Source organism: Exophiala dermatitidis, assembly GCF_000230625.1.
Source record: "Exophiala dermatitidis NIH/UT8656 unplaced genomic scaffold supercont1.3, whole genome shotgun sequence".
NCBI classification, from domain to species: Eukaryota; Fungi; Ascomycota; class Eurotiomycetes; order Chaetothyriales; family Herpotrichiellaceae; genus Exophiala; species Exophiala dermatitidis.
The window spans coordinates 3375969-3402792 of NW_008751648.1; the positions used below are offsets into that span (position 1 = coordinate 3375969).

Here is a 26824-nt window from a genome sequence, read left to right on the forward strand (position 1 = left end):
TCCTCCTCCTCCTCCTCCTCCTCCTCCTCCTCCTCAGAGAGTGAGAGTTCGAGGGAGAGTCAGAGGCCTGAGACGGTTTGTCGGTGCCATATTTGACAGTCGGACCGACCGAATGTCAAAGCGATGAGTCGAGGACGGACAACAAGGAGTATATTGGGTTTTGCTAATGTTTCTCTGGTGATTTATTTATGGATCGGAAGACCAATAAGAGAAATGAAAGTCTATTATCTTTTCAAACACAGTGCACCGTCCCATTCATGCATGGATCATATCAGATCATCGCACTCTCACTCCTTGCTCATCACCTGGCGGCCATAAATAAAAGTGACGAGCAATAATGAATTACATTAGAAATAAATGTACAGTACAGTACAGTAATACGTCCGAATCCAAGATCTTGGAAAACCAATCACCCATCTCAACACGAACGCTCCTTTTGTTGCAAAACAGATCCAGATCATCGCTCAGAAGTTCTCGTACGCTCGATCGACCGATGCGTCCTCGACCGTTCAAGCGACGTTCTCGTCCTCGACAGATCCAAACCAGCAATCGAGTTCTGGGTATTAACACGATCGATATCGAAGGGACTGAAGTCATAGCCGGCGGCCTCGCTGATACTGCCGGAGCGGGACTTGATTCTAGTCAAGCCGCCTCTCATGGAAGCACGATCGACAGAGGCATTTGTCCTAGTCGGTCTGATAGGTTCGAAGCGTGCTTCTGCACCTTCTTCACCTTCGCCTGGAGTAGTTCCCTCCTCTTCCTTTTCAGACACGCTCTCTTCCACTCCACCTTCAGCCGCCCGGGCAGCTCTTGCGCGCAACTCGGCCATGGCGGCTTCAGCCTGCGCGGCGTAGACGCACCGGGCGCGAATCTGGGCGCCGTACTTGTAAAAAATAAACGGGAAGGGCACACATGCCAGCGCCAAGAAGGCCGGGATCGATGCGCCCCAGTGGATGCCTAGAGTGTCAAACATGTCTGGAGTGAACAGGGGGAAGGCGGCACCAAATAACGACCGGAGGACAGTGTTGGCCGCGAGAACTGACGCTGCAAAAATCGTATACGAGTCGATCAGGTAGTTGGTGACGACCAAAAAGATGATGGTGAATCCGAATCCGAATGGTGCCCCTGCCATGACGGGAGAAATCCAGTGGATCGAGGTGTAGTTTGTCCAGGCGAACCAGAACAGGCCGATGGGGATGGCGACCGCACCGTAGAATGCGGGAGGGAGTCGTGCTTCCGCGGGCGCTACGCCTCCATGCTTCTCGGCTTCCCTGATGTACCATTTGTTGGTGTAGCCGGAGAAGATGATGCCTGCTACCATTCCGACGGCTACTCCGATGAATGGGAGACCACCGATACCTTCGGACCAGCCTCGGTGTTGTTGGAAGACGATCGGGTAGGCGCCGAACATGAGATAAAGTGTGCCTAAAAGCCAGAAAAGTCAGCAAAATAGTCTAGAACCTCCATGTTCGGTCTGCACTTACCGTAGACAATGGCAATGTAAAGAGACAACAACAAAACAATCGGTTCCAAAAACAACAAAATCCACGGCCGGATCAGAGCCGTCGGCAGCAGCGATTTGACTGACGGCCGACCCTTTTCTTTGTCTGCTTCCAAAGTATACACCTTCCCGGTCATCTGGGATAATTTGTCTACCCGCTTGCGCAGGATGACAGGCGCATAGGTTTCCGGCACAAACAGAGCGCCCGCGATCCAAAGCACACCGGAGAAAATGGTCAACAACCCCATAACCCATTGCCAGCCCTCGTTTTCACCCAGGAATCCAGAACAGAAAGGCCCAAGTGTCGGACCCATACTGGGAGCGAGCGAGAAAATACCCATTGCCAGTCCTCTTTCCGAGGCGGGAAAAATGTCGGCAATGACACCACCGGCGTTGGTGAAGGGCGACGAGCCGAAAGCACCGGCAAAGAAACGCAGCACCAACAAAGTCCCAATGCTGTTGGCACCGGCGCAGCCGCCATTGAAAGCCGTAAACACCCCGAAAGTAATGAAGAAGATGATTTGTCGACCGTAGATTTCAGACAGAGGAGCCCAGAGCAAAGGACCCAGGGCGAACCCGAGAACAAACAGTGAAATGCCCGCCGTGATCAACTCGGTGCTGGCATGAAAATCGATAATAAGCTCGCGAATCGTCCCGCTGAACGCACTGGAAGCGAACGCCGTCGCTAGGATTTCCGTCGCCACAATCCAACTGATTGCCCATCGCCGCTTCGACGTCCAGGTGAATGGATTGCCTGGATCATTGGGAATGTATGTGACAATATAAGGGTCTTCAGTTGTGCCGGAACCGCGGTATGGGTAGTTGAGCACCTCGGGCGTGACTCGAGCTTGGTCGATAACTAGGCGCCATAACGGTAATTGGGGAGGAACCGCATCTTCAAATTCGTCCTTTTCCGCCATTGTTACAGAGTGGTGGAAACGTTGGAGTTTGCGGAGGAAGAAAAATAATATAGAATGGCCGTAAACCCCCTACAGTAAGAATAAGAAAAGATAGAGCGTGAATGGGAAAAATTGGCATCGGATCCAGAAACGGAAAAACAATTGCATCACATTTTTGTAACTGTCGAAGCCTGAGCTCGGCGGCAAAGGCATGGGCAAGGGAAAGCCCTGTCAGTGACATGGGTTACTGGTAGCCGGCGTGACCGGGGTGTGTGCTCCCGTCGCCTGGCGATCTGGTGACAATGATTGGAGAGTGGCTCTTTCGGCCGCAAGTCTGACGTTCCACACCAACTCGACGAACGCCGAGAGTGGACAGGGTGCCACAACTCTTATCCCTAGTCCAGACCGGCTAAAATATAGTATAAATGGCTCGCTTAGGCGTGATATTCTCCGACGTCTGCACAACGTTATACAACTTTGTACATGGCATGTATAAGCTGACAGGTACTTTTAGAAGAAAGTTGTTTACCGTGACCGGTCGGAGCTGCTTGAGAATCCTTTGCCATTACACTTTCTGTGCAACAGACATGGATTTCTGCTGAACCATCTCGCGGAAGTATGATAATAACCGAAAGCTTGCGAAGCGTGTCCACAGCAATAAACAAAGAACAACAAGAGACCCGTTCTCGAAATCCACCCTTTGATAAGCCAGAGTTTGATGGATCTCGGCTTCTGGCATCGGTTGGATTTAGGTAGCGGGCCACAGCGGCAGCTAATCCATATTTAGTTAGAGGGTACACCGCAGCCTTGTGAGCCTCGGCTTAAAACTCTGCCAAATCGTCCATTCCAGGAATCCAGCTCCGTTGTTTCCACACGCCTCGTGGCTGTGTTCATGCCTCTGGGATTGGTTTCCAGCGGCTGGCGGACTGTTTTTTTTCATGTCCAAGATATCCATACATATCAAGATTACTTATACAATGTAACATGCCGAGGCACTGGCAGCTGATAACGATGCCAGGGATGTTTACCTAATCATTCTGCGTTGCACCGTTTGCGGCATTTACCAACAAGTGCCGATGTGTGACTCGATGCTACTATTTCAGCGGTGTCAAAGGATACAGTGCACAGTAGTAGTGCAGAGCAATATTAATGCTGCAGGAGTCTCTCTCCTTTTGCTCCGCCACGCTCCATACAAGGCCTGTCTTACCTATCAGGGGGTCCGGCGGAATCGAAAATATGTTACCAGCTCGGCAGTTCGCGCAAAAGATCAGGAATGATACAGCGTGCGTACCCCTTTACATCCGTGATATCCGGATAACCACACTATTGTAAGTACACCTACCAACACTAGTGCTTCGGATCGATGCGCTAGTAAACGTTCGAAATATTCCATGATAACCCCATTTATGCACTGCATACCACATTGTAGTGCACTGCATTCACAGCATGGCTCGTCGTTGCTGCTTTACCGCCTCGACATCCTCCAAGAACTTCTCAGGCACATCAATCACCTTGTCCCGGATATAATCTGCAAAACCCTTGCCTAGGGCGTCGAGCAAGCGGCAACTGCTGACGCCTCTGCCCAGCGGACCATAGACAACAAAGTGCACTGCCCAGATGTTGGGGAACTCCATCCTCTCGATAAAGAAGTCGTCTTTCCAATCCTCGCCCATGAGTTCCTGGAGCTTTGCCCGGGTCATGACCGTCTGCAGCCAAGGATAATGCTCCTGACGGCGGACGAAGACACCAAAATTGATGTTGGCGCCCTTGTCGCCCGACCTCGCAAGACATACGTCTCCCAAGCGGGCTTTTCGTGTCGGTCCAAACGAGGCGATGTCGACTGGATGAGCAGTTTCATAGTTTTCCCGTGGCGCCAGCTTTTGATAGCGAGGTGGATGGTCTGCGTCGGCAGTTTGAGCGTCCTGGCCATCGGGCGACAACACCGCCACGCCTTCTTTAAGTCTATCCTGAGAGTACAGCGCCGGGTAGAAGGCAAGGTAAGACCTTGGCAGCGCGGTCCGCATATCCAGTGACAGATGAAAGCCGGAGAAATGTTGCATGGCGATTTCACTGAACGTCTTCAGCAAGCCATAGATCAGGGCCTCTGTGTCGGCTTGCACAAACACTCGACAGTAAGTCGTGCTTCGGAATTGGGACTTTGGATTGGCTTCAGGCACGCCGAGAACCTGGAAGTCGAGAAGTTGGTACTTGTCCTCCAAGCGCTTTTGTTTCAGAGCGTATCGCATTTGCATTTCGAATAATTGCCATTTCTCATTCGTTGCGTATCCGGTTGCATTGGTCAGGAGTTGGGCCTCATAGCCTCCGTGGTAGAAGATGGCGAGCTTCGTGGTTGGCGGCGGCGGTAACCCTTTGATGTTGGACAGCCTGACCCTGTCTTTGCCGACCTGTTCGATTTTGATGTTGGCCGTATCAGCGGTGACGTCCGAATTGAGGTAAATGCCGCCCTGCAGCTCGTACAGAAACTGGCACCTGATGTTGTCCTCGTTGACCAGACCATTGGTGTTCTCATGCTTGGTGATGACTGAAGTTCCGTCGTCGGCAATCTCGGCAATCCCAAACGGCAAGTCCACAAACGTCTCGAGCGGATATTCACTGAAGCCGGAGAAGTTGGAGCCCGTTGAATATGCCGAACACTCGATCAGATGGCCGGCCACCAACGCCCCAGCTAGCCTGTCGAAGTCGGCATCGGACCATTGGTGCCAGTGCCAGGCAGCACCGATTACAGGACTGGCGTCGGCAACGCGTCCACAGATGATCACGTCGGCGCCCAGTTCCAGGCCTTTGACAATGGCCCTGGCCCCAAGGTAGGCGTTAGCACTTACCACGGGCTTTCCCTTGGTGTCCAACAGGTCAGTCGCGTGTTCGGCCAAGGTGACCTTGTCGTTCTCGCTGTCCAGATGGGGCGGCAGTTTGCCGGTCTTCTCCAACTCAGTCTTGACTTCATGGATCAAGTCGTCGCCATAGACATAGGCAATTTTGAGCCCCAGTCCTTTGTCGTTGACGAATTCTTGAGCCTTTTGCGCCAACCCTTTCGGATTTAAGGCCCCACCGTTAATGATGATGCGGATGCCCTTGTCCTTGATCACGTCGAGCGTCTGCTCTAGACCGTCCCATGCACAGGGTTCCCATCCGTCGTGCTGCCCGGCCGCCATCTTCTCTGCATTCTCGGCTAAATTCATCTCCGCCAGATAGTCGCCGGTGATGAAGTCGACGGGACCCAGGGTCGCTTGTCGCCGCATCTGGTATCCGGGGTCACCACGCGCGCCTGAGCAGTTGGCAATGCGGCATGGCCGCGTTGCCGGTGTAGGAACTTGTCCAGGGTCTCCCATTGCGACGATAGTGAGCGTCAACCGTTCTTGCTAGTTCTTGCTTGATGGTTTCGCTTCTGGTTGGGCCCGTCTCCGCTCGATGCCTTGGTTGTTGTTTACGGTCACGAGCTCAGCCCTATCCTTTACACGACTCGAGATGCACCACCCTTCAGTGAGCGGGTTCGGGATAGTCTACCAGAAGGCTGATATAACGACCTGTTTAGATCCAGGTCAGGCAGGAGACCAGATATCTGCTGGAGATGTCCGTGAGTAGGAACCATCTGGGGCCGAGGGGTCGATGGATTTTCATGGCCAACTTCCGAGGCATGTTTACTTTCTATAGGCGATTCAAGGACTTCTGACTCGGGGGATCTCGCTGATTCGTGCGATGAACAAGTATAGCCCATCTCGGTCCCCGGCTGCTGACTCTCCCCCAGCGGTTTGGAAACCCCGCATATCTGGTATAACCGGGGTCGCTTAAGGCCCACAGTACGGTAGTGGTGGATGGCTTGCAATCCAACGATGCCACACATCAGTAGAATCTCCGGTCCCTCTAGTCATCAGGACAGTGCCATGGTGTCTCCGCTTCTGTCGGACCCGGGGCTGCCGGAGGAGTCAAAGGGGATTTCAGGCATGACCGAGGTCGATGAGGTGTCGACAGCCTGACGCTGGAGTCAGGGTAATGATGACGGCGAAATTCAATCTGCCTGGGCATATTACATGGTTATGATTCACTGTCTCGCAAAGTGAAAGAGCTGTCATCACGGGCGCTTCGTTCGTACCGCATTTTAACCTGGGGCTCCCTCTCTGCTGCACATTCTTCGGCATTTCGTGAGAACGGCCAGACGTCTGGACCGAAGACAGCACCAGCCTGAAAGCGCTGCATAATTATCATACAAAAATCTCTAGGGTCGCCGGATCTTTGAGGCTGACGACGGGCCTGTGTCTTGTCAGAATGGGCAGTATTGACAAGTCTTCAGCCCAGAGCTACTCGGTTCCAGCAGAGTCCAAGACGCTCCTGATTGAAGGGCTACTTGAGAACCCGAAGATTTCCAAATACCTTCCCCGGGAAGCACAGGAGTTCGCATCTGGCATCACATTCGAAGGATCTGATCTGCCTCAAATTCCGATCAACTGGCGTTTTGCCGAGTCTGCGGCGAGTCTGAAGGCCTTGGAAGCATGCACCATTTACGCCCTGCTCAAGCGCAAGTACAATGTAGAGCTTTCGGGGGCAGAGATCAACACAGACCACGCACAGCTGTTCTTCATGTCGACGCTGCTCTGGCAAATCAACCCGAACACCGAAAACGCCATTGTGTACGGGGTCAAAGGCATGGACAAGCTGGACGCTTTGATCCCAAATTATGACTTTCATCAGGCGAGCTCAAGCCTCTATCGATTGTGTGCGACCAACATTTACCGCACGAAGGACGGCCGCTTTTTCCATTTGCACGGCAGCATGAATCCAGACCCGACTTTGGAGAGCATTGGTCTGCCAAAAGACCGACCTGAGCTGACCACTTGGGAGGACGCGTTGCAGCCGTTCATTGCGAAACTGGCCACTATCGACTCGGCTGAGATGCAACATCGCGCTTCCGATGTGTACAAACAAGCAGGCGTAATCGCGAATACCGTGGATTCATTCCGCGCCACAGAGCACGGCAAGGCCAACGCTCACGTCGGGCTGTTCGAAATTCATGATGTGCCTAATTCGGTGCAGAAGGCGTCTTGGTGGCCTTCCATTCCACAGACATCAGCCAAGCGGCCCTTGGCGGGCCTGAAGGTGGTCGACCTAACCCGTGTCATTGCCGCGCCTGCAGTGACAAGAGGTCTTGCCGAGCTCGGCGCCAGTGTTATGCGTGCAACTTCCCCAAATATCTGTGATTTTAGCGCTCTCCATGTCGATCTAAACTGGGGCAAGTGGAATTGCAGTATCGACCTCAAGTCGGAGGACGGCCGTGGGAAGCTGAGCTCACTGATTCGTGAAGCCGACGTCGTGGTGCAAGGTTATCGACCGGGTGTTCTGGATAAATATGGATTTGGCCAGCAAGGGATCATCGACCTGGTCAAGGACCGAGAGCGTGGCATCATCAGCGTGCGAGAAAACTGCTACGGCTGGAACGGACCGTGGTCTTATCGCTCAGGATGGCAGCAGATCAGTGACGCCTGCATTGGAATTTCCGCCGGCTTTGGCAAAGCCATGGGCCTCAAGGACGACGAAGCCGTGACGCCAGTATTTCCCAACAGTGATTATATGACGGGGGTGGCCGGCGTCACTGGCATCCTCTGCGCGCTCATGCGCCGAGCAGAGCAAGGCGGTAGTTATAAAGTCGACCTGGCTTTGAACTACTACAATCAGTGGCTCGCGGACTCGGTTGGCGAGTACCCGGAAGAAGTATGGCAGGATGTGTGGAGCAGAAATGGAAAGCAAGTCTTCAGGTAAGTTGACTGCCTCTATACGATCGTGGTGCAGTGCTCTCGGCAAGGATCATCGTTGCTGACGGCTATTAGGTCTTACCATAATATGGTTTATACCATCCCCAAATATGTCGAGATGATCCAGAAGAATCCGAGTCTGTTTCATCCCTCATTCTTTGAGGATAGAGAGAGCAAAGCCCTAGGTGTGACGGTCAGGACGATCAAGCCGGTCATCAAGTTCGAGCGTGACCAGGTCGAGCTTGGGTACCATGTAGGGACGAGAGGGAATGGGAAAGACGCGCCACGATGGCCTGAGGATTTGATGACCGAGGTAGTTTGTTGAGGAAAACGGAGCCGTATCAGAACTTGCCTTAATGAGTGTTAAACATGCATGCCTGGTTTAGGATCGCCCAAGGGCGGCCGACACGATCACAGACAATGCCAACGAGAGTGGTTCACAATGATAGCGGTCGGTGGGCCTTTTAGGCTCCCACCATATATGGACTTACTGCATGATTGAGGGCATGGGTTGGCTTCCCTTTCAACGGATCGCTGCCTGCCTTGGCTTGAGTGGCCGCCGGAAAGAGACTGTGGAGCGTGGTTCGATTGATCAGTCACAGGTACTTAAATAACTTCGATGCCGGGCTGCCGACCAAGGTTGCGCATATAAGTACTGGCTTCCAGTACTTCGTTGACCCCAGAACTTCATGTCTGCAACCAGTCTCACACGTGCTGAATTGACATGACAACATACGCTGGTTTGATGTTCTCAGGCCCGGGGCCCTTGATGCTTTTGTTCTCCTGGCGAACCATGGCCGTTGACATGTTGCCTTAAAGAATCTCGCCCGTTCGCTCAACGAGAGGCGAGTGCCTCAGATACGGCGTCAAGTTGGCCTGAATGAGTCTTATGGAGCGTCACAAGGCAAGTGAGCAGACAGTCACGCCATTTCCGCGAGTTAAGGAGGCCTGAACAACTTGAACTGAGACTTCAATTGATGGTTGTGAGTTCTCGAGCTGAAGTTCGAGTTCTGGACGCGTCTTCGTGCTTGGCGTCATTTGACATGTCATTTAACTGTCATTTGAGCTCGGGAAACCTTCCCTCGATTTATTCCCTCAAACAACACAATTTCAACCTCCCATGAGAACAACAATGTTCATTCACGCGCAATGACACCACTGCTAGCCAATCCGCGGAGAGAAGCATGTCCGTGGGGAAGTCTGTAGTGAGTGTCATCTTCATACCAAGTAGCACCGAATTCGGAGCTCGAAAGACGACGATCTCTTCTGCGAAAGGACCCGGACACTCTGAGGTTCCAGATGCGCGATATCAGCCGCAGCGGCTCCTCATTGGGCCAAATGCTCAGGTGGCAGATGCCAGTGGTGGTCTGATCTGGCTTCGTGTGCCATTGCAGGAAAGGTAATGCTAATGCCAATCCTATTTTGTGTTGTCTACTCTACCCGATGGACCAGTTCGCTTCCACCTCTGATTATCAGTTTCCCTTCTCGAATCCCTCCAGTCCCGTCCAGCCCTCTAGGCACGGTTTAGTTTCCCTGTCAATTAACTCTGGTAGTCCCGACCGGGGACCATACCTCTTCACGTGCAACTGTTTCCTGGTGGCCTGTATATAACTCTCATACCAAGAAAGCTTTGCCACATAGCAGAACGGCAATGACACCGAACTGAACATACTGTTTGAACATACATCAAGCAAGACCTCAATCAAAGGAATCCTATATCCTATCAAAGAATCTCTATCAAAAGAATATTCCCCATCACACACAACACATATTCACCATGACAAGGCGCGATTCACACTCCAGCACCGAGCGCCCTGACACAGGCGCCTTTGAGAGTCCGCCAGCATCTCCGTCAATGAGCAGGAGGAGTACAGAACCCGTCCCAACAGGGCACCGAGAGCGCCGAGATTCAAAGCTTGGTCGCATTGTGGACTCGATTCGGAGCAGCATCTCCCAAGAACACGAGAAGCTGTTCGGCGACAAAAGCGAACATCACCACAAAAAATACCAAGCCACGGTAGCAGAGCGGCTGGAGAAACTACGTGAGCAGGATCAGACGCGGCGGAAGCGCGTCGAAGAAGAGATGGCCTCCGACCCGGAAATCAACGAGACTGTCAGCCCAGCCATCGAGGCGCGCGAGCGCTCTGAAGTCAATGAAAACAACATGGGGCCCACCTCACACGAGCGAGTGAGGCGCGACAGTTGGGGTTGGCCAGGCCTAGGTACATATGAACCCCAGCCCGCATCTCTAGATGATGATGCCACCCCTCGACGGAAGAGCTCCATGAAAATGACCAAGGAACAACAGGCGGCCCAGCGAAGCAGGACGGAGTCGGCGACTTATGAAGCTATCGACAATGCGGCCGAAGCCGAGACCTTTGGCTGGCCTGGCATTGGTGATTTTCCGTCCAGGAAATAAATGACGAGAAAGGACAAGCCTCATGTGGGAGCAGGACCTTACAACATTGTACAGAGCGACCCACAGGACTTTTGATCACGATATTACGGGTGATATGGCACCAACATGACTTGAGCTTGGTATTGGCCAGGAAGCTCGGAAGCTGGAAAGCAAGAGGGGGGGAATGAACGATCTTACGACTCTGAAACCATGGAGCAATGGACATGCCCGATGATGCAGTTGCTCTTTTTCCTCTCTCATAATAGGGATATGCAATTGCGAGAACAGCGCGCTATGGACTATGGGTGGATCAATTGATATTATCTTTTCGGTGGCAGAGCCATCACTCTTACCGTCCGCCGCGACAAGCTCGCCATTACAGCTATTGTTTGCGTGCATTTCTGCTTTCCTAAGAGCTATCGTAGTGCTACAGTGTTGTAAGTTGTACCTTGTAAATCGCAACCTGATGGCGATACCGTAGATTGTAATGACGCGATGCGGCCTCTGTTTGACGCTAAGCCCCGGATCAACCGTCCGGAGGGGCGGTGGGCGCCTGCAGGCGTGGCCTGAGAGTGCTAGCAACGCCTGGAAGCGCCCCTGAGCAGGCCTAAAACCGGGTCTAACATGGTAAGTGCCGGAAAGTTCCAGCAGGATCGCAACGGATGCGGGGCAACACGTGACTGAAATCTGGCTACTCCATTGTAATGACGCATACTGCTCCCGCCTTGACAGCCACCGCTACTGCCACTCGTCAGCCTTGCTCCATCTCGATGTGGTCCCTTGGATGCTCATGCCTACCGGCAAAGCGCGGGAGCAGCTTCAACCCGGAAGACAATGGAAGCACAGTAGTACAGTTGTAGGTATCAAAGAGGACCCTATTGACAGGTTAGTGTTCGCGCGGTCTCAGCACCAAGACCGTTTGTGCGCCGGAATGGCGACATGGTTGGTCGAGAGGTCTGGAAATTTCGAGGCGGCGCGGCCTCCGCATCCGGAACTATCGAGAAGCCCAAAGGGGCAATATCAACACATGCAGTGCAGTGTCTAGAAAGTTCACACCACTTCGGCCCCTTGCACCATCCCCCGGTCACATACGCAATCATAGCTCTCTAGAAGCTTCAGCAGGAGCTGCCTGAAAGCTATAAAACTGTGTCTCTGTCTCCCTCTAGGTTGAGCTCACCAGATCAGATCATCAGAACACATCGAACTATAACAACAACTCTCGAACCAACGCTCGAAACCAACTCTCCAAACAACTTCTCAACCAACAACACAACAACAATGGCGCTGTTCCCAAGACTGTCGACCTCCTTCGGACCGTCCCGCCAGGAACTCGGTCCGTTCTTCAACCTATTCAACGACACCTTCTCGGAGCTACAGAAGCTATCCGAGTCGGCTTCGCGCACGTTCGCGCCCAAGTTCGACGTCAAGGAGGCCCAGGACAAGTACATCCTCGAGGGTGAACTTCCGGGCATCGACCAGAAGAACGTCACCATCCAGTTCGAAGATGACCAGACCCTGACGATCAAGGGCCGGACCGAGCACCACCGCGAGGAAGGCCAGCGACCAGACCAGACTTCTGGCGAACAAGGACAACAACAGGGCACTTCGTCCAGCAAGGAAGTCGCCACCACTGGATCCAAGGAAGTTGCCCGATCCGAGCCCAAGCACACTTACTGGGTCTCGGAGCGCCAGGTCGGCGAGTTCGCCAGAAGCTTCGCCTTCCCCAACCCTGTCGACCAGGACAATGTGAAGGCTAGTCTGAAGAACGGTATCTTGAGCGTCATCGTTCCTAAGCTCGAGAAGTCAAAGGGCTCCAAGCAGATCCAGATCACATCCGAGTAAAGGGCATGGCATGCTTGTCTGAAAGAGGTTTGATCTCAACTCTTGCATGACAACATACAACCCTCCCTCTCTCGCCCAACTCGGTCTCCATTCCCTCCATCTCACACACCTCGACGACTCGACACAATCCTTACCATCCTCTTCTTACCTCATCGACTATCCGTCCTTAACGACATATTCTTATGACGTTCACGACATACGGCCAGAATGTTCACCAACTTCGAGCGAAGCGGCGCATAGTCGTACGCAAAGCATGGAGGAGCAATGGTCGGGCTTTTGCAGCATCATCGACTTCAAAAGCATCATGAATGAATCAACATAAAACATACCTTGTTGTTGAGCATGTCCTAGGCTAGCCTCACATAGGTTGTTCTAATAATACATTGATTTTCTGTTGTTAACATCTCGTCTTCCCGTTCCCGTTCCTCTTCCTGGTTAGTAAAGAGGCTTCAATCATTGCTATTATGCGATAATATGAACATTTTCTCTGCCGCCCTTAACATAGCTGTTGTAACGTAGTATAATAGTAATAATCGTCGTAGTTGCGCGCGTTTATGAAGTCAATCCAAATGGGTGGTTGGGGGTTATTGGGCGAGAAGAAAATATATTGATTCAATCTCGGCATTTTTGATTCGCGGCTGCTTCCACAGCCTGCCGGACTACAATAATACCGTATACAAGGCTGGTAGTAATCCCAACTCAGAATGATCCTCATCGTCTTCTACACGGTTTTTTTGAGTACCAGTCTGGTTCGTTTACTCCGAAACCCAAAGTCTTGAATATCAACCATCCCCTGAAGACCTGTCAGGGATGTGATGTGCGACCTTTCCATTGCCGACCCAGATCAGATGTCGCATGTGCGGAATCTAGCTGAGGGCAAGACGTGAGTACAGACTGCATATTTACCAACGGACCGTGGGTGTATGTGGTGTGCTCACCTTTCATCCCCCTTCCACACAAGATTTACCTGGTCACCTGTTTCCTGAAACGGGCCACCCACCGTTACGTTGAGTTGAGCGAGAAAATTGAAACAGCCAGCTTCAACGATGAAACGGTCCGCAGGCCCGCACTCCGGATACACGGTACTCAGTTCACTAAGGTTCTCATGTGCGTGACGAAGCTGCTTGGGTGACGACAATCTCGCTCGACTTATTGCAATGGATCTCTGCAATCTACTTCAACCGAAAAGGACCCTTTGCCGTGGATGGTCTCATTCAGTCAAACTCGTGATGAGTGGCGAGACTTGAGATGGACACCGTGCGCCGATTGGGAGTCGACTGCACGAAAGCTTGGTTACAGTAGGTCAACAGTGAAACCTGGGGAAGAAAGTGGCCGCTCGTGGCAATATGGCGCGTTCTCATCCCTCCCAAACGTTTCCCAAAGGCTTCAGAAGCGGATAATCTCAGCCGATCGACATATCGATCAGGGGAATGAATTGTCTAACAACAATAAGCGAGGATATGACTTGCCTCGAACAAGAACTCTCGTCAAAATTGGTGCTTATGGACCGACTTAATTGAACCTGCCAAGGAGAAATATGCCGGAGATGTTGCGTGATTGTGCGACATGGCATCAGACAATCTGCGCCCAGCGAACAAGATTGTCCTTACGCATCATCTCCCGGGTTGTCTGAACATGGCACCGTGCATGGCACACGCAACTCCTTCTGCTCTAGTTGGAGGCTCCTTTCAAAGAACCTCAGCACCTCCATACCTCTGATACCGTTGACTGCGCCATTTCTCAATCACTTGCAGATTTGACGTCAAGTGAAAGAAACCACCGAGCAGAACGCCAGCATGCTGGTCATGAGTACCTAGGACTGCATGGGCCTCTATTTGATTCTTGGCTGAGAATCAACGGGGTCGTTTTGACCTGTAACACGGAAGGCGGCAGGCGATCTGGGACTCTATCGCGCGTTGCAATGATGTGGTTCTACCATGGCAGGTCTCGTTTCGTAGGCAGTATGGCAAAGTCAATGATCGATGCGCCAAAACGCCAATGTTGACTGAGCCATAATAGCCAGTCCATGTGTACGAGATGTAAAAGTCAGTGGAATTGTTCTGGACCGCGACTGTCAAGTAGACGACGAATTAGCCTATAGCATCGCAGAATCGGCTGGGCAAGCCGGAGTCTCTGCTAGTTGAGCGGTTTTAGTGGCACTTGGGTGAGGGACGTGAGAGCTTTGATGAGTAAAGAGGGGGACCCCTAGCAGTTGATTTTCGAGAGCTGGTGGACTGATCTGGGTCTTGTTCTGGCGGCATCCACCCCCCAGAGTGGCGTGTTGGGTCCCTGAATCAGCCACCGGAGGCCGCCGATAGGAACATGGGCCAGACCCTAACAAGCCCAAAACTCAGATTGTCCACGCCTGCGAGTGGTTTGCACTTCCATCCAGTCATTTTGATCCAAACCATCTTTTCCGCTCGACTTGGCGGTCACCAGATGGTGCTCGGGAGACACACCCATGACACACCCCTCCCACTGCATGCCTGTGCCGTGCGTCGGGCGCAGCAGGGAATTGGTAGGTAGCGGAGCGGAAGGCCCAACGTTTGGCAGCTTTCGTAATGGATATGCCGTGTGAGATGAGAGGTAAGAGTTGAGTTCACGATATCAGAAAATGCATAATATAAATGCAGAGGCAAAATACCCCCTTTGACACTCATCTGTTTCAATCCACCAACCCAATAGCAAAAGACACACACAACTACTACCCAGACCAACACATACTGTACCTACCCACTACCACTATGGTCCAGTACGACCCCTTTGCTACATTCATGAGTGCCCTCCCAGCCGAGGAAAAGGCCGCTGCTGCTGCTGCTGCTGCCGCCGCCTCATTCACACCGCCAGAAAGCCCAAAGAGCCTCCATCCCCAGCTCCGCCGGCTTTCTTCATGTCACGGCCACAACGCCCCCTACTGCACAAAATGCCATATGCGACGACCGTCGCAGGAACACCTGGTCAACACCCGATCACGATCACACAGCCACAGCGCAGACGAGGAGTCGTGGGATGGATTCTGTCCTGACATCCACATGCCAGACCACCACACTCCGACTCGGCCCATGCACCACACCCGCCGACACTCCGGGTTGTGTCCGCAAGATCTTATTTCTGCGGAAGCCCACCACAGCAGCGGGCGGACGTCGCCACACACATATACCCAAATGACGATCAAGGCTCGGCCTTCTTGTCATCATCAGCACCACCCGGCCGGATATCACCACGATTGTCACTGTGAGCGTGTCACGCCAGTGGAAAATCTCAGTGAGAGATACGGTCTCGTCGAGGAGCCGGAAGACATGCTCGAGGCTGCTGCTGCCCATGAGGTGGCTGAAATTATGCATGAGGAGCTCGTCGCTGATATGGAGGCTCGTCAATTATGAAAATGGACAATGGGATGTCGCTATGGATATGGATTGCCATCATCATTCCAATGGGCGGCACCTTTTACTACAAGTTATGACACATCGAATGAATGAAATGGGACGGGGCAACTGTACAGGGCTGAATGATCATTGGCGTTTTGATGAAGCGTTTCTGGTCTGGGCATGAGATGCAATGCGGAAAACAATCGCAATGATGGGATGGGATTGACTGGATTTAATCGCTCGATGAAGGAGTTGGATGAGGTTGGGCGGGATCCCGTTTGATTGAACATGAACACCAGAGAACATGTTACAGGAGAGACTTCCTCTTGTTGGCTGGCCAAAAGGACATATCAAGTAGCATATGTACCATACCAGGTATGCACCGTCAAAAGGATGACGGCGCCGAAGAACACATAATCTTCAACCACTGGCACTCGTAATTCATGATGTCTCTTTGATTCATTCCTGCTAGTTGCCTCCTAAGACACCAAGATATCTGCATTGTATATCCTTTTGAGACGCAGACGCTGGACGTCCCCTCTAGGAACTGGATCCTGCTAGGGGTTACCAACCATGATCCAGATCATGGCTACTGCTATAGTGTTGCCTTACCGTCGGTCCATCACAGACACCTGGTTCGGCTACCAGGTGAATCGTCTATGTATCGGTCACCGCTGCCTGCTCCTACTCGGTGCCGGTACCTGTCGTTCTACTCGTACCTTGCAGGAGTGGTGACGCTGTTGGCAGCTTGCCGCCTGTACGCCAGGGAGTTTGGATCTATATCTTCCTGCGACATTACACTGAAATCCTTTTTACAACTCTTCAACTCTGACTAACCAGCATGGTACCAGTGCCTACAACGTTAGCTAGCACCTCAAGAAGCCCGCCGACGGTTACGGTTCAGGGACGCCAATCAACAACGTGCTACAAGCATTATTTGCCGCAAGCTCAATATTGCCTCAATGCCCCAAGACAAGGTATGACCGCCAGCGAGGGACCTGAAGCCGATTACTACAGTATGACAGTATATGCCTCTTCACAGCTGGAGGCAGTCCACACTGGTATCGGCAACATTTCCTGGCCCGAGAGCTGGAGCCCCTCCCCTTCCATATGATTCGCTCCGATCCGATCTCGCTTGGCTGCCCAGTATTTCTTCATGCTCCCGTCGGTAACAATGTCGTCTTTTCTCATCGAGCAATCACGCCACCTGGCATCTGCTTTTCGCTCTGATTGCTCTATGGAAAGGCGGACTCTCCCACCACGACACCTTATGGCTTGATTGCGAATGTTTATTGGCCTGACCTGTTCCACCCCCAAGACCGCGATACGGTAGTGTTACGCAAATGGTGGAAAATCCCTTCTGACTTGACTCCTCACAACATTATTTGCTCGTCGTTCGACACCACACCGCAAAGACCAGACCAGACCAGCAAGACCCTCAACGTTGGACCCTATCTGGGCGAGCCATTTGATGTCTGTCTTGCGAGCAACAAGTGTTGGGGAGACCTTGACGGGATCAGTGCCCGGCCTGTGAATGCCTGCCTCAATCTTCGGAGCCAACGCTGGTATGTCCTGGGACAGCTTGAGAATGGAGAGCTCGAGTCCCAAGTCCAAGCACACGGCAACTGCTGATGACGCTGCGGGGAGGGTCTAGGATCCCATGCCGATCGCTCACTCTGGAAGGCGGCATTATTAGGGACTGTAAACAGCCGTGAGTTGTTTACCTGCGATGCGTGTCATGTCCTCAGTTTTTTTATGCCCCCTGCTGGAGATGCCGGCAGCCGGAGGACCCTGGCCCTGGTCCTAGCCCTGTCCTTCGACCCTGGCCGTCATTCAGGAATTCGAAGTCCATTCACTGCAATCCCTCACAACCTTTACCCGCCGGATCGAATCATCAAACAACATACATTGTACTGCCAGTGCACCCCTTCGTCCGGGCCCTGGTCCTTCTCAAGCTCGCCTGCAGTGTACGAGCCGCCGCACCCCGGACTCCCTGTCCTTGCCTAGCGCCCAAGGACTACGATTGTACCATCTCATGATACTCGCATCAAAGCGCAGGGGTAAGCGGAGCCAGCCGACCAACCAGAGTAGAGGCTTCCGACGCCGCGTCCTCTTTTTGGGTCTCGTTGCCTCAAAGCTCTGAAGCTCTCATCTCTATCTCAGTTCCTTATTGCATAATTTGGCAGTGGATGCTCGTGACATCAACCTAACCTCCACCCTCGGACACTGGGCAGAGCTCCAAAACGTTTTAGCCCCAAAGACCTCCAGCTTTTAGCAGAAGCCGATGGGCACATCTCGACCATTGAAACCCAAAGGCCTCAAAAATGAGCCATGTCAAGTGGAGAACTGGGCTCTAGCTATCCGCGTTTCTTCTGCTTTCTGGGGTTAACGAGGTCGACCCGGGTCGGTAGCGGCGCTTTTGCGTTTGGGGCAGCGCGCCGTTGCCTGGCTGCCTGCCTGCCAATGCTGGGGGTACCGGCGGTCGAAGAGCTACTGGACAGAGCAACCAAAGGTAAGCTTGTGCCGGCGGCATTTTGATCACCGGCTATAGCCAGTTGGGTTATGACACTGGACCAGACCATCCTCACGTCCGTTGTTGGGGTTGACATGGCAAGGTAAGCTAAATGCGGACAGGTACCGCATGTATGTATATATACATAGCTCATCCTTGAGCTCCAGCTCTGGGGAGGTCGATCTTTCCTCTACGTCACCCCAGCTCCAGCACCACTACTATCACATTTGAACACATCTACCACTACGGTAGTGTTGTACATCCCCCACTTGCTAGCCTAGAGTCGGGTATAAGGAACTTGAAGCTCTCTCTCGAGAGAAAAAAAGAACATCCTTTCCGTCTCATCCCTAGCACTCTCTGCCACCGAGCACGAACAACACCAAAGACACCTTTCCTCATCGAAAGCCAATCTTGATCAATCCTCTTCTTCATCATGAGTGCCTCCGGAGTCCCCTACGCCGTCCCGGCCAACTACGTGATCCGCCTGGTCGAAGAACCTCTGCATGGCGGTGCGCCCGTCACAACCCCCCACACCCAGGAACCCGTGCAACCGCACGCACACCCCTCTCACTTCCAATTCCCCCGAACATCTCTGCACGAGGCAACTCTGCAATCTCACTTCAGCGGTCCGCACGCGGCAGGGAGCGTGGCAGCCCCCAAACCGGCCAACGTATGGGTCCCCGCGACCGACATCCGCGAGACCATGCGCGCATACCACATCGAAATCGAAACCCCTGGCGTCACGGACAAGAACGACATTGTCATCCAGTGGATGAGCCCGCACACGCTGCTAGTCCAGGGCTCCGTCAAGCGACCCAAGAATATTGGCCTGTTGGATCCCAAGCATGGCGACCGTGTCTGGGAGGGTGAAGGTGAAGGATGGGCTCAAGAAGCCGGACATGCGAAGGTGAGTGAACAGAAGCTGTTTTTGGTAGTTCATGATGGTAGAGATAGTGGAGACTAACGATTTTGTGTGTGTGTGTGATATAGGCCAAAGATGACTCCGCAGACGGTGGTCCCATCGAACGCACTCCATCCCGCGAAACCATCGAGGCCCAACTCCGCGCCGATGCTATTCCTACCGTTCTTTTGGCTGAGCGTAAACTCGGCCCGTGGCGCCGCACTTTTACTCTCCCCGAAGATGTGGAGATGAAGGAACTCAAAGCGAGACTTGATGGTGGTTTGCTTCGCATTGATTTACCCAAGAGGAGTCTTGAGGAGGTCGAGCAGTTGAGAGGTGGTGGTATTCGTATCGAGATTGAGTAGAGGACACATTAAGAGATAGAGAGATGGGGAAATAAGATCGATGATCATCATTGAGACATTGAGATAAATGAATTGACTCACCATGGTCCTTTTCAATCTTCCTTGCTTCTTCCGCACATTATAGCATAATCCTTCTGTAGATGCAATCAGAATGGTGTGTTACGGTATCTACTGTAGGTGATTGCCCTTTGCCATTATCGTGCTGTACCTTGCGATGCCATGCTATGCCGTGCCGTACTTCATCTTGCCTACTAGTATGATGTGGAGGGTATTTACAAGTACATATGTACTACATGGGTATCTAGGTGTGTAGGTAGTATGGCATATCATTCAAGATCCTCTCCGAGGCGGGGGCGGGGTTTCAACCGCTCCTCACTGCAACTCTTCAACTCCGAATAGCAAAAAAGCCGAGTTGTTATACTCAATCAGTCTTATAGGTATCATGTACTTTGCTGTCTTGTACGTACAATTATTGCTTGATATGAGGGATGCATTGCATTTCTTCGCATTGAAGGTTTGCTACAGAGCGGAGCCACGGCCGTGGCCTGCCCTCATCAAGCTGTAGATAAGATACCGACATGGTCATGTCGAGAGACTCGTTCGAATCGATATCCATAAGCATATGCACAGTGAACATAGTATTCATTCCCTTCCTTCGCCCTCCCAATCCTTTTTAGCCAAGGAAAATACGCCTGACTTGGATCCCTGTCCTGTCCTTGATATAATATACGCCATGGGTATGTACCCTTTCAAACGCCACGCCTTGCCAGGCGACCAGGCGACAACAACGCCAAAAAGAACAGCAAGAAAGCATCCCGCTCGTCATGAGTATGGTATGGTAGGGTAAGAACCGTATGGCGCGGGTGTGTGAAATTGTGATTGTGATGTAGCGCCGAGACATTGTCAGGAATAGATATGACGTTTGAACGACAGTCTCGCTTCAGGGTGTCGCTACTCGAGCTCGCTCAGTTGCTCGATCGAGTTGGGAGGTTGTACCCTCAGATTCTCGGATAACGTTTCAGTTTCGAGTTCCATTTCGAGTCCCCAGTGTCGTTGTCACTTTCAAGCTTTTCGATTTTGTAACCCTCTCTTTCATATTTGTTATTATCATACAGCTTGAACCTGCAGATTAACCATCTGCTTGAGCAAACTGCAGTCTTCACACCTGACCAACTTCTCAAGCACACGAACCCGCTCACTCAACCTTTGAATTTCATTCTCCATATGTCGCATCTCGACTTCGGTCTGGTTGACATAGTTCATGGCCTCGGTCAAGACATCACTCTTGCGCACTTTGGAGGCCGGTATGATGTTGGCGGGCGCACCGTCGCTCTCGCCTTCCTCGCCCGTTTTCGGTCCATAATGTGACGACTGTAGTGTGTTATGCAGCTGGGCGATTTTGGCATTGAGGTTTTCGCGGTATTTCTTCTCCACGAGCGAATGGGCCTGTTTGGCCCGTTGCTTGGCGTCTGCTTTGGACGGAGCCGTGGATTTCGTCGTTGTTGTCTGTTGCTCATCCTCTTCGTCATCTGAGCCAACCATTGTCGTGGCTGTACTGCTTGTAGTTGTTGTAGCAGTATTGTTTCGTGCGGCAGGGCCCCGGCGTCGTGCAGTTGTGGACCGCCGCGGAGGTAGTGGGACAGATTGGATTGGAGTGGAATTGATGTTGCTGTTGTTATCGGTGGATGAGGAGGCGGAAGATCGACGAAGAGAAGGAACGGTCGTAGCGGTGCTGGTTCTCGAGGACATGCTGGGTCGTTGGTGTAATGAGACGACAGAGACACTTTCACTGGTAATCATGGTCTCGTTGGGCGACGATGATTGAGTGATGCATGGTACTGACGTGCATTCTTCGATCGGAGGCAATGTCGTGAAGTTCATGCATGGCGCATCCGGTCCGCATCGATTCGGTTGGCAGCTGTCGACTTGTCCTGCTATTAACGGACACAATTTTTCGGCCGGATCGATTTTGGAAGACGATAAAGAAATGGCAGTTGGGTTCAAAGAGGCAATGGGCGGAGAGGTGTTGAGGGCATCAGACCCGGATAACGTGTTGCTGTTTGGGCTTTTGTCGTCGGTCATCATGTTGGAGTCACGGCCGGACTGGTCCATGGGCGACATCTCTGCGTCCATGTTGAGGAGTTGTGAGTAGGAAAAGGGTCCGACGGCACCGTAGATGTCTCCTGAGAGAGTACTGGTTACCCCGGGAGATTGCTGGTGAGCAGAGCCCGAGGTAATGGAAGCGGTCGAGTTCTGACGATGACCCGAAGATCTCACGCTGTAGGCCAACGACGAGTTCACGTCGTCGGTAGTGTCCATCATGTTGATCGAGTACTTTTGCGGAGGTACTGGGTTGCCAGTGGTGGTTGTGGCATTGAGGGGCGTGGTGGTAAAGTCCATCTCATGCCACCCGTGGTAATCGACTGAGTCCAGGTCGGGATCAACAATGGCCAACTGGGGCTGGCCACCGTGGCCCCCGTGGAATGTGTGCTGCTTAAGAAAGTCATGAGAGCCATCATGTTGCCTGTAAGCCGCACGGAACGGCATGGTGTCAAGCGCCGGACCTTGTTTCCGTGGAGCCTTTCTGACTTGGGTTTGTTTTGCTGGTTGAACGGGGTTGGGTCGAGGGGCTTCAGAACATTCGTTTCGAGACAATCGCCACGCTTCAATTGGTGAAAACCCGTTATGCCGGTAACAGACGCTGGTGTTTACGGGTATAGAGTCTCTCTGATCGGGGCGCTAGCACTGTACAGGTACAACTTTGAACACCGGTTGGGCTGGTGATTCAGGAGCAAAGAACAAAGTGTCAGGCCACAAGGTCGATGGTCCAAGGCAGTCTGTGGAGTTGAAGCTGTAGTTGTAAGGTGATCGAGGCCGTGTCGACCAGGTCAGGTCAGTATCAGCAGGGGAGAAACCGGCGGAGTCTAGGGTTATCGAGGTTGGAAGTGCCGCGAAAGATTGAGCGCAATCCTCAATCCAATCCCCAACTCGAACCCGGCCCGAGTGTCACGCCACGCAGCCGCCGCCGGTGTACTGACGATGGGGCTGGAGTCCCTCACCAACCAATGGTAATACGCAAGGCTCAGCACTAAGTCACGTGGAGCACTAGTCTCCCCTATCGCCCGTTCTAGCCACAATCCAGACTCCGATGGACAGGAGACCCGTTTGATGTGACGGAAATGACGGCATGATCGCACCAGAAACCCACGTATCAGACCCGTAAATGACAGACAGCAAAAACAGCCGGTGGCCTGACCAATATCAAGCTTGCCTCGTGTCCCTTTTCCTTTTCTCAATCTCCAGCCGATCGTCGATCGTAGCACCATGCGCTTGTAGCTCCACCACCCGCTTCAACTTCTCCTTCAGCCTTGTCAATTCAGCAGCTTCGACGGAAGTGGCGCTTTGTGCACTTTGACACTGGCGCTGGTCTGCCAGTGCCCCGGAGGCCGCCGAACTGGACAGTCGTAGCTCACACACGCGACCGGATCGACAGCCAGACTGAAGCGACCACGACCACACCCACATCCACCCCGGCCGACGCAGACCAGTCTAGCTAGCACAGGTCAGGTCCTATCTACGTTCTGGTCCGTTCGGAACACTTCTGCTACTCCTCAAAGTAGGGTGATCTACTCATCCAGCACCTGATAGTTTCTGTCGATTATTCGATTTTCGCAAGACCAAGTGTCTGGTGATGTGCTACCTCGACTGTCGCCATACCACACACAGTCCCTTACACGGCACTGCCGCAGAGCTTTCATCATGCTATGGTATGATGTAGCTAGCACTACCTCCATGGGTAATATGGCTCGTGAACCTGAACACAGGTAGGATACAGAATTCTTTAAAAGGCATGCAGGACCCAAGATCCAGGTAGGCTTTTCAGATCATCAGCATCAGCATCAAGAGTTCTCTCTCGCACTTCACACATCAGAAGTACCAGCCAGCACCAGCAACCGCAAACCACACTCTTCTCTCCATCCAGACCTCAACACCAACACATCTCTACTACTCCAAACCAAAAACCAAAACCAACCTCCAAAATGAACGCAGCCCGTCAACTCATCGCCCGCCGCATGGCCCTCACCACCGGCCCTAGACTCACCACCCCCATGGCCCGCTACGCCTCCACAGCCGCCGCACACTCCTCCAAATCAATGGCCCCCAAGGACCGCCAACTCATGCACGGCGTCTTCACCGCCGCCACGGCCGCCACCATCGGAGGCGTCACCTATGCAGTAAGTCTACTCTGCCTTGTGCTGGAGATGCTTCCTATCGACTTGACTGTCTCGGACAACATGTCGTAGGTGCACAAAACAAGTATCAAGTCACACACGGCTAACATCTTTTGTTTCTTTCAGGCCACCCGATCTGGTTCTAGAGTGAACAACCGGTTCAGCAAGAAGAACTCGAACCTCGACAGCTCCAAATGGTTCCTCGAGGGGACGGATGTCGACAAGTTTCTGGCCAACCAATCAAAGTAAAATAGATCAACTCTCGGACACAAAGAGTTCATCTTCGGGTTTCTCATCACATTACGACCCCCGGAATCAAACAACTACAAACTTATAATCTGGAGTTGATTGGGGCGGGTCGGATCTTTTTGCGAGTCCATTGGAGTTTTCGTTTGGGACGGCGTTGACATTTGACACGAATGTGATGATGACACAACAACAGTATTAGCGGGGCCATTCATCATTTGTTATATCAACATTCCCATCCCACAGGGCCACAGTCAGGGAGGAAGTACTAGAAAGAAACATACAGAAACACTGGCGGAGACCTGCCAGTGACACATTGTCCGTCAACATCTACGGGTGTTTGACCTGGGCAATCTTTGCTTCCGACAGAAAAATAACAATATATTTCCTGACCTCATAATCTCTTCATAATAAGTACAGTTGTAAATCCCTTCCACCCAACACCTTGCTTTTCCGCTGCATGTCGAGGCTCAGATGCCCCCATACCAATCGCTTCCGAACGCTACCAATCGCTACCAATCGCTCACTACCTGACCCATTGACACTGCGCTGCCCAGAAAACGCCTCCGCTCAAAAAGAATACCAGGTAACCGAGGCCAAGCGAGAGTCCTACACCGCCAAGCACTCAACACGAAAGCTGAAAAGTAGCCAAGCCAAGAACATACTACACGTATGCACCATCAACACGAACTAGAGCCACAGCACCTGCACTCTCAACATCGGGTTGTGATTGCTTGTGGTGGATGGATGTGCATGAGGGGTGCAATTGTCAGAGGCCGTAGAGCCCATAGGGACTCAGTCTCGTCGTCCTCATCGTCTTGCTCTCCGCAGACACCAATAAGCTCTCCCTTCCGGGAACATGAACACGACGATCTGAAAGGCCTGTCGCTGCCGCTGACGTTGCCGCAGTCTGACTCTGACGAGGCCAGGCTGTCATCGGTATCATCCGTCGTAAAGCTGCTGTTGTCACTGCTGTCATCACTTCCAGCTGCTGACGAGGTATCGGTATCTCCATCACTCTGGTAATCATCATAACTGTCGTGGTCACTATCATCTTCCATGTCACGGTTGTTGTTGTTATTGTTCTTCCCAACAAAGTTCAGTCGAGCAGCACTCGCCGCCGTAATCTGCACCATGGTCGCGATCTGGATTTCAATGGCGGCCTGGAAGTCCCGGAACGAGGGCACAGGCACAGGGACATATTGGAGATAGGCCGAGAGTTCATTGCTTTCGTGTTGTTTTTGCTGCAATGACACCATTACCGGTGCCGGTGTTTGTGATTGTACAAACTCGGTCGTTTGTTCATTGACCGAGAGATGGCCCAATAATCGTCGTAGTCGTGGTTCATCCCGGGCCGACTCTTTGTTCAATTTCCAATCGGAAATGTAAACTAGTCTTGAGGCTGCTTGTCGAGACATGTCTGATCTGCTGTAGGATTTTGGTGCCGAGCGGGGCGAGCTATGTGACGACAGAGATTCTGAAGCATTCATTCTGAGGGGTGACAACATTGCTTGTGACATTGACACACTCGTAGGACTTGGTGCAACGTTAGGCTGGCTGATATTGGTATTGAATGGTGATGCTTCGTGTAGTAGTAGCTGGGTCACAGGAGGAACGCTGTTTGAAGTTCAGAAGAACACAAGGGAAAGAGAGCATATTTGAATCTCTCTTGAACAGACGCAGCAAAAGATGCAGATGCAGGTCCAGAGCCCGTATAGTTGTGCCCGCGGATAGTCCTTGCTGCAGTTCAGCTTGGTTAACTGCAGGTAGGCCAAGTAATCCATTCAGCCACGACCACGTCAAAGTGGAGCAACGCTGACCACAACCACAACACCAAAGCAAGGAAAAGGGGGGCATAGAGTTCTTTGGCGGAGGATCTTGAGACGTGCGGCTGGAAAGGGAATTTCTGGGGAAAGAGATGCACCCAGCTGGGCTCGAAGAAGCCTGCAGGGCGCAAAGAAATGGAGCAACCCAGCAAAAGGAACGACGGGTCCCTACCAACAAGCGAGACGCCATCGCTTGTTAGTCCTGCCGGATAGAGTAACCTTTGAAATGTCCTGCAGTAGCTGAAAAGCTAAGCGGCTGCCCTGAGGATCGGAGCCTTCGAGCAAGGATCTACCATGATCGACCTATCCGGAAAAGTCAAAAGTGTCAGGGAAGAGCATCGAACGAATGATAGGGAGTCCACCGGCGTGACAATCTGCTGCCCAAAGCTGGGCGGTCAAGCAGCAGTAATCAGAGAACAGTCTGATGAGAGGATAGGCCAACGGGGGTGGTGAGGGAGTGATGTGGTTGAAGGACGCCCGCTCAATCTTGGGCGCAAAAGGACCGGCCTGGCCTTCCCCAAAGCCTGGGATCAAGGGATCACAGTTTCCGCTAGGCTCGAGCGGGCAAGAGGTGTTGAAGCCTGATTCGTCTTTGAACAGATTCCCTGTCGTTGGTGTCCGGGGTGTTTTCAGCATCTCTGGTACCTGGCTCAACTTGCTCCGGTTAACTCACACCGTTTTCCTTGATCTCCTCTCCTAATCCATTTGTCGTTAGAAACACCCTGTTCGACCACTCGCAAATGGGCAGATTGCCGAGCAAAATCTTGGTCTCAGGCACTTTGGGCCACAATGTCTGGAGGCCTCCATTTCAGGATGATCCCTGGCGCCACATCAGACTATCGCAAGCCACACAACCAAAACATACATACCTCCCCTCTCGACCTTTGACTCCCCCCAAAGCGTACGTACGCACCGATCCATCGCGAAGGACTCTATCGACTCTATCCACAGATCACATCCAAACCCAAC

General features: G+C 52.4%; 12 protein-coding genes across 13 annotated transcripts in view; 8 read left to right on the forward strand and 4 right to left on the reverse strand.

The window, feature by feature from the left end:
* Positions 1-428, forward strand: part of HMPREF1120_04216 (uncharacterized protein) — a 2019-nt gene extending 1591 nt beyond the window's left edge. The window contains exon 2 of the mRNA XM_009158331.1: positions 38-428. Coding sequence (XP_009156579.1) covers positions 38-127 — 90 coding nt within the window. The 3' untranslated portion in view covers positions 128-428. The remainder of the gene's footprint in view (positions 1-37) is intronic.
* HMPREF1120_04217 (MFS transporter, DHA1 family, multidrug resistance protein) lies at positions 136-3198 on the reverse strand. The gene is made up of 2 exons (XM_009158332.1): positions 1485-3198; positions 136-1425 (listed from the first exon to the last, which is right to left on the reverse strand). Exons 1-2 carry the CDS (start codon positions 2419-2421, stop codon positions 458-460), a joined length of 1905 nt encoding a protein of 634 aa, XP_009156580.1. The 5' UTR covers positions 2422-3198; the 3' UTR covers positions 136-457.
* A 121-nt stretch (positions 3199-3319) lies between these two features.
* On the reverse strand, positions 3320-9421 carry HMPREF1120_04218 (uncharacterized protein). Its single transcript, XM_009158333.1, has 2 exons — positions 8902-9421; positions 3320-8735 (listed from the first exon to the last, which is right to left on the reverse strand). Exon 2 carries the CDS (start codon positions 5748-5750, stop codon positions 3840-3842), a length of 1911 nt encoding a protein of 636 aa, XP_009156581.1. The 5' UTR covers positions 5751-8735; positions 8902-9421; the 3' UTR covers positions 3320-3839.
* HMPREF1120_04219 (alpha-methylacyl-CoA racemase) lies at positions 6685-8490 on the forward strand (the record flags this gene model as incomplete). Its single annotated transcript, XM_009158334.1, has 2 exons — positions 6685-8168; positions 8241-8490. The coding sequence occupies 2 exons, from the start codon at positions 6685-6687 to the stop codon at positions 8488-8490; spliced, it is 1734 nt and encodes a 577-aa protein (XP_009156582.1).
* A 521-nt stretch (positions 9422-9942) lies between the features above and the next one.
* On the forward strand, positions 9943-10584 carry HMPREF1120_04220 (uncharacterized protein; the record flags this gene model as incomplete). The annotated part of the gene is made up of 1 exon (XM_009158335.1): positions 9943-10584. One exon carries the CDS (start codon positions 9943-9945, stop codon positions 10582-10584), a length of 642 nt encoding a protein of 213 aa, XP_009156583.1.
* Positions 10585-11335: 751 nt separating this feature from the next.
* HMPREF1120_04221 (uncharacterized protein) lies at positions 11336-12813 on the forward strand. The gene has a single exon (XM_009158336.1). It carries the CDS (start codon positions 11842-11844, stop codon positions 12403-12405), a length of 564 nt encoding a protein of 187 aa, XP_009156584.1. The 5' UTR covers positions 11336-11841; the 3' UTR covers positions 12406-12813.
* Positions 12814-13061: 248 nt separating this feature from the next.
* Positions 13062-14766, forward strand: HMPREF1120_04222. 2 transcript variants are annotated; one of them, XM_009158338.1, is made up of 2 exons: positions 13062-13288; positions 13367-14766. In XM_009158338.1, the coding sequence occupies exon 2, from the start codon at positions 13610-13612 to the stop codon at positions 13919-13921; it is 312 nt and encodes a 103-aa protein (XP_009156586.1). In that variant the 5' UTR covers positions 13062-13288; positions 13367-13609; the 3' UTR covers positions 13922-14766. The 2 variants fall into 2 exon arrangements, with proteins under 2 accessions (XP_009156586.1, XP_009156585.1); XM_009158337.1 differs by having other exon boundaries at positions 13062-14766.
* Positions 14767-15032: 266 nt separating this feature from the next.
* Positions 15033-15788, forward strand: HMPREF1120_04223 (uncharacterized protein; the record flags this gene model as incomplete). The annotated part of the gene is made up of 1 exon (XM_009158339.1): positions 15033-15788. The coding sequence occupies one exon, from the start codon at positions 15033-15035 to the stop codon at positions 15786-15788; it is 756 nt and encodes a 251-aa protein (XP_009156587.1).
* Positions 15789-18718: 2930 nt separating this feature from the next.
* HMPREF1120_04224 (uncharacterized protein) lies at positions 18719-19551 on the forward strand (the record flags this gene model as incomplete). The annotated part of the gene is made up of 2 exons (XM_009158340.1): positions 18719-19192; positions 19276-19551. 2 exons carry the CDS (start codon positions 18719-18721, stop codon positions 19549-19551), a joined length of 750 nt encoding a protein of 249 aa, XP_009156588.1.
* Positions 19552-19821: 270 nt separating this feature from the next.
* On the reverse strand, positions 19822-22488 carry HMPREF1120_04225 (uncharacterized protein). The gene has a single exon (XM_009158341.1). It carries the CDS (start codon positions 22096-22098, stop codon positions 20659-20661), a length of 1440 nt encoding a protein of 479 aa, XP_009156589.1. The 5' UTR covers positions 22099-22488; the 3' UTR covers positions 19822-20658.
* Positions 22489-23591: 1103 nt separating this feature from the next.
* HMPREF1120_04226 (uncharacterized protein) lies at positions 23592-24032 on the forward strand (the record flags this gene model as incomplete). Its single annotated transcript, XM_009158342.1, has 2 exons — positions 23592-23786; positions 23910-24032. The coding sequence occupies 2 exons, from the start codon at positions 23592-23594 to the stop codon at positions 24030-24032; spliced, it is 318 nt and encodes a 105-aa protein (XP_009156590.1).
* Positions 24033-24742: 710 nt separating this feature from the next.
* On the reverse strand, positions 24743-25549 carry HMPREF1120_04227 (uncharacterized protein; the record flags this gene model as incomplete). The annotated part of the gene is made up of 1 exon (XM_009158343.1): positions 24743-25549. The coding sequence occupies one exon, from the start codon at positions 25547-25549 to the stop codon at positions 24743-24745; it is 807 nt and encodes a 268-aa protein (XP_009156591.1).
* Positions 25550-26824: the final 1275 nt, after the last annotated feature.